This window comes from Saprolegnia diclina (genome assembly GCF_000281045.1).
Source record: "Saprolegnia diclina VS20 unplaced genomic scaffold supercont1.22, whole genome shotgun sequence".
Classification (NCBI taxonomy): Eukaryota; Oomycota; class Saprolegniomycetes; order Saprolegniales; family Saprolegniaceae; genus Saprolegnia; species Saprolegnia diclina.
Window position 1 is genome coordinate 574,616 of NW_008246089.1, and position 4,855 is coordinate 579,470.

At 57.9% G+C, this 4,855-nt stretch overlaps 2 protein-coding genes across 2 annotated transcripts; one reads left to right on the forward strand and one right to left on the reverse strand.

Moving 5' to 3' along the window:
• Nucleotides 1–81: 81 nt before the first annotated feature.
• On the reverse strand, nt 82–475 carry SDRG_07735 (hypothetical protein; the record flags this gene model as incomplete). Its single annotated transcript, XM_008613587.1, has 1 exon — nt 82–475. Exon 1 carries the CDS (start codon nt 445–447, stop codon nt 82–84), a length of 366 nt encoding a protein of 121 aa, XP_008611809.1. The 5' UTR covers nt 448–475.
• A 782-nt stretch (nt 476–1,257) lies between these two features.
• SDRG_07736 (hypothetical protein) lies at nt 1,258–4,710 on the forward strand. Its single transcript, XM_008613588.1, has 3 exons — nt 1,258–4,010; nt 4,128–4,557; nt 4,641–4,710. Exons 1-3 carry the CDS (start codon nt 1,279–1,281, stop codon nt 4,668–4,670), a joined length of 3,192 nt encoding a protein of 1,063 aa, XP_008611810.1. The 5' UTR covers nt 1,258–1,278; the 3' UTR covers nt 4,671–4,710.
• Nucleotides 4,711–4,855: the final 145 nt, after the last annotated feature.

The window sequence follows — 4,855 nt, forward strand, 5'->3', positions numbered from 1 at the left end:
ACATCCCATTCATACAGAAAACGCGGCAAACGTAAAACGACTTCTACTTCGATGACACACTTTGGCGCTCGCTCTCCATCGCTACAACTCGGCGTCGTCGTCGTCGTCGTCGATGAACTGCATGCTGGGCGGGTACTTTGCAAAGAGGACGGTCGGAATCGTCATGAGGTTGTCGATGTAGTCGTCGACAGACTTGGAGAGGGACGTGACGCGGTCCATGAGAGCGCTTGACACGTAGCGGCCTGTCAGTTGCTGCTTGGTCGCGAGTGAGGCACTGCCAGCGGTATTGATACGAGTTGAGGACGTTGTGGCAATGCATCGCGCGAGTGAAGCCAGCACAGCGGGCGAGTGGACGTTGTGACGGCTGCGACCACAGCGCGCACTTGGCGGCAGCGGGCGCCCGGCGTAGCGCATGCAATGACCGGAAGTCTGGCGAAGAAGAGACATGCTGCTTGGGAGTTGAGCGTTGCTTGGTGAAGGGCAAAACCAGAAATGACACGGTGTTGCGTGACGCTCGCAATCGATTTGCCCTTGAACCCGTTTCGGATACGCGTATCTTTTGGGTTATTGCCCCGGTTTGTCCCTCACTATCCGGACGTTTGAAAACAACACTGTGGTATCCGGTCAAATGAGGCAGTTTCACCCAATTTTGCCCAGTTCCGCCCACCGGATACCAGGCGGGAGGTAAATCCCACACAGCGCCGTCATGGTAGCAAGAGGTGCGATATGCTTCTATCATCGAGCGGTAATACTAGTAGTCCCGTGCGGGCTGAGCTGGCAGGAACTTTTGAATGCGAAGCGTTGTCTTGCGGTAGTTACGACGACGGTGCGTTGTCCTAGACAAAAGCCAACACACGACCTCGCTTGAGGCTGAGGTGCGCAGACTTTTCCGGGCACTGGTACGCTGTAGCTGGGCCTCGGTATGCAATTCCCTGGGATCAAGAGTATACACAACAAGTATTGGATTTATGAGCTCTTGCTCGAATGGTGTGGAAAAGAGTTTGATCTTGGAGACGCCTCGTTCAGGTCGTTGCTAGTGTTCTCACCAGCAGATACAACCGGTATGACTGCTTCTGGCGGTACACTGTAGATTGGTAGCCTTACACTGGTTTCACGAGCCCACCAGATCTGTGTGGCAGAGCATTTTGGTCTGCGATGCGTTTTGTCCAAGGCCCTCGAACACGACGCTTTGAAACGGTTACACCCTTTGACCCTAAAAAGGCGCAAGTCGTTTCGCCCAGCACTTCCAAGACCGACCCGAGGTGCAGCAGTCGACCCATGACGTCCGTGCAACCGATGACTGCGCTCGTCGCCGACTCTACCCCGTTCACTGCGCGTCGCGCCACAACCATGACGGTGTACCAGGACACAGGAACCATCGTGAGCGTCATCTGGGCCTTGGCCGGCGCCTTGTACCTCGTCGGCACCTCGGTCTTGAGCATCTACTTCGTGGACCTCTTGGGCCCGAGCATGACCAACGACCTCTTCTGGGCGGGCTTCAACACAACAGGCACGCAGTCGTTTGTCGCCGACGCCTTCAATCGGGCGCTCACCTCTGCGACGAACGTCTCGACCGCGCTCGATTTACGCAGCCCCGGCCTCTTCTTCAACAGCGACTACAGCAGCAGCGTCAACCAGGTCGGCGTCAACCCCTCGTATATTCGGAGCGTTCTCGATACCATGACGCTGCATGAAGCTGTCCGTGGGCTCCGCGCCGTCACGATGGAGTATGCGCTCTGGCTGCCGACGCAAAACTGCTGGGTCGACATGGATCGTCGCTGGGAGCTTGCCCACACGCTGCGGCGCCAAGCCCGGTGTGCTGCGTTGGATGGCGACAACGCAGCCGTGTACCTCGAGGCGCTGCTTCGTAATGTCGACGCAGACAACTGGGCGAGCACGGCGGGCTCGGGCTTTCAAACGGCGATTCTCGACGCAGTATTACATGATGCCGATGGCCCGGCGTGGGTGGCCGCGACGGCCAGCGCCGCCACATCGGTCGACGACGAAGTCACGTACTGGGCGACGTATAATCTACGCCGGTTTGCACTGCATTGGCACAACCTCTGGCAAGGCGGTATCAAGGAGACCGTTGTGATCGCGAATGCCCTCGGCATGGAAGAGAGCATTAGCGTCAAGAACCTGCCAATCGCGTCGCGAGATGGTACGTGGACGAGTCTCAACTGCTACTGGGCGCTCTTCAACGATATCTGGGCGGCGGGCTTACTCAACACGTCCCTCGTACGCACCAATGGCAGTGAAGTGGACTTTGAAATCGTTGTTGGCGTCGACCCGACCTTGCTGCCTGTACAGCTTTGGCATGCGCACATTGGCCCGTTCCTCTCGATCGACATGCGTCACGTGCCACTTCCGCCCTCGCTGGCGTCGCTCGCGATCTTGTTTGACGCAGCGTTCGCACGCGCCATCGCCAAGAGTCCAGAGCTACTTCACAGCAACCGCACCGTGCTCGCGACGCCGTCGTCGTGGCAACAACCGACGCTGTCGTACTACGGCGGTAACCCTTTCTGCGTCACAGGCGCCAACCAGACGTACGCCCAGCCAACGTTTGGCTTTTACGACATTTGCGGCGCCCAAGACCAGATGACTTTGACGTACTCAGCGCACAGCCTAAGCTTTGCGCTGCTGGGTGCGAGTACCAGCGCTAGCAGTATCCTGCTATCGCCACAAGAGCTCTGTGACCATTCACCCGATTGCGTGGGTGACCTTGTCGCCGCGACCTCGTTCGTCGCGGGCTCCAAGGACTTTGCAGCTCTCACGCCGCTTTCAGCCATCGCAGCCAATGTATTGTCAACCCTTCAAGTCGAGGTCATGCAGTTTGCGATGGTCAATGGCTCGGACCCAATCTTACTCCATCAAATGTTGATGGAATGGGGTGTCTTTGGCTGGGTGCACCTCTACGACTGGGCGATCGGGACGCGGGAAGTGGTCAAGTTCGAAGGTGACGTCGGCTCAATGACGCTCATCTCGACAGCAGTACCCCCGATCGGCTTTGACGCCATGGCGCTGGAAGTGCCCCGGAGCACGTGCAACTATCTCTTGTACATTGCTATTTACTCGACCGCTGTCCTGGGCTTTGTCGCGGCATTTGCGCTCCTGCGCTGTTTTTGGATCGAGTTTCGCATTGCGGGTCGCAACCTCTTCTTCTTCAACCGCGTCGCCGCCTTTGTCTGGGTCGGCCGCCCCGTCTTTCTCGTGCGAGGTGTCACAGCCATCATCCTTCTAAGCACAGCGCCCATGACGCTAACACCGCGCCACGGCTGGACCGGCCTCGCCTTTGAGACGCGGTCCTTTCTTGAGACGGCGGTTTTGACGGGCGAAGTCGCTTGGCTCTCGTACGTCCTTGTTGACATTCTCCTCATTATCTTCCCCGAGAACGCACCCCAATACGCACCGTTGAGCGCAGCCTTGGCGTGGGTTGGTATCCTTCTCTATTCGATGTTGAATCCGGTGTCGCCCACGGCGTCATTGGATCGGACCTGCGCGAGCGTCAACTTTGATTGCCAGCTCATTTGTGAAAGCGGACGTCTTGAAATCGGCAGCTGGGTGCGCACGGAGACCCTGGTAGCGATCACCGTAGGGTGCATTCTCGTTGCCATTCCCCTCGTGTATATGTGTCGCCGAGTCGCACGCATTGCGCCGTGGAGTGGTCTTGAACATGAAGTCAAGCCGACGGTAATTCCGGCGGCCGGGGAAGCGTTCTTGAACCTCCGCGTGCTCACGCTTGAGAACTCGGTCAATTGGTGCATGGACCATGCCATGTGCACACTCTGCGGGCTCATTCCGTTTGAAGTGAACGGCAGCAACTACGTCTTTGACATCAAGCTCTGGGTCGTCTGGAAGAAGAAACAACAGACGCCCGAGAAACATGCAACCGAACATCAAAGAACCGACTCGACGCTGCACATGCGGTCGCCGTCGCTCTCGATGCGAGCGCGACCCATTGCAGCAGCGATTCTCCTGGCGCCCCTCACCGAAGCGGCTTCCGAGACAAAGTACGTTGATACCAGTACGACATGGTTGGGTCACCTTTTGCACTACTGCCGCCGTGTCCCATGGAATACATTGATGGTCGTGCTCGGCTGTGGCTACCTTCTACTGACGATCGCTAGCAGCGTCGTCTTTATCTCGGTCTCGGGCCAGAACCTCGCCAACGACTTTTTCTGGCCCGGCTTCAACAGCACCGGCATCGACGCCTTTCTTGGCAATTGGTTCAACACGCAGCTGTTTTATGCCACTTTGCCCATGACGTGGCGCCTCGACGACGTCGGGTTCGCTGATGCATTGCTCTACAATGGCTCGACGACCTTGGTCATGTCCCAGTCACTGTACAACAACGTCATCTACATGGAGACCCTCGCGAATGACCTCGGTGCTGCGATCGCCGGTCTCCGGATGACGCCCCCGAGCACGCTACCGTATGTGTTTACCTCGTTTTGCTACCTCGACTTTGAGCGGCGCTGGGCCATGGCCAACTCGGCGACTCGGCAGTCGCGGTGCGCAGCCTACCATACGAACGGGGCAGTGTACCTTGAGGCGTTTGTTCGCAATACCGACTGGGCGAGCTTCCAGCACACGTGGGGGGACGCCTTTGAGATTGCGTTTGGTACCGACTTGAACACTAGTGCGGCCGGCATGGCCTGGCGCTCCAGTAGTTGCGATCCTGGCACGAGTGTTGCGGACGAAGTGCGACTCTGGACCAAACACGCGATTTCCTCATTCACGCTGCAGTGGCAAAACTACAAGCGGCTCGGCCTCTTTGATTCGTTCGACGTCGAGACTGCGTTTGGCTTTCGCTACGCCATGACGCTCAAGCACACCGTTGGCACGTGGGCGTGGC

Coding starts and splice junctions, on each gene's coding strand:
- SDRG_07736 (XM_008613588.1), top strand. CDS start 1,279: ATGACGTCCGTGCAACCGATGACTGCGCTCGTCGCCGACTCTACCCCG. Junction 4,011..4,127: donor GAAGCGGCTTCCGAGACAAA/GTACGTTGATAC, acceptor GACGATCGCTAG/CAGCGTCGTCTTTATCTCGG. Junction 4,558..4,640: donor CAGTGTACCTTGAGGCGTTT/GTTCGCAATACC, acceptor CTTGAACACTAG/TGCGGCCGGCATGGCCTGGC.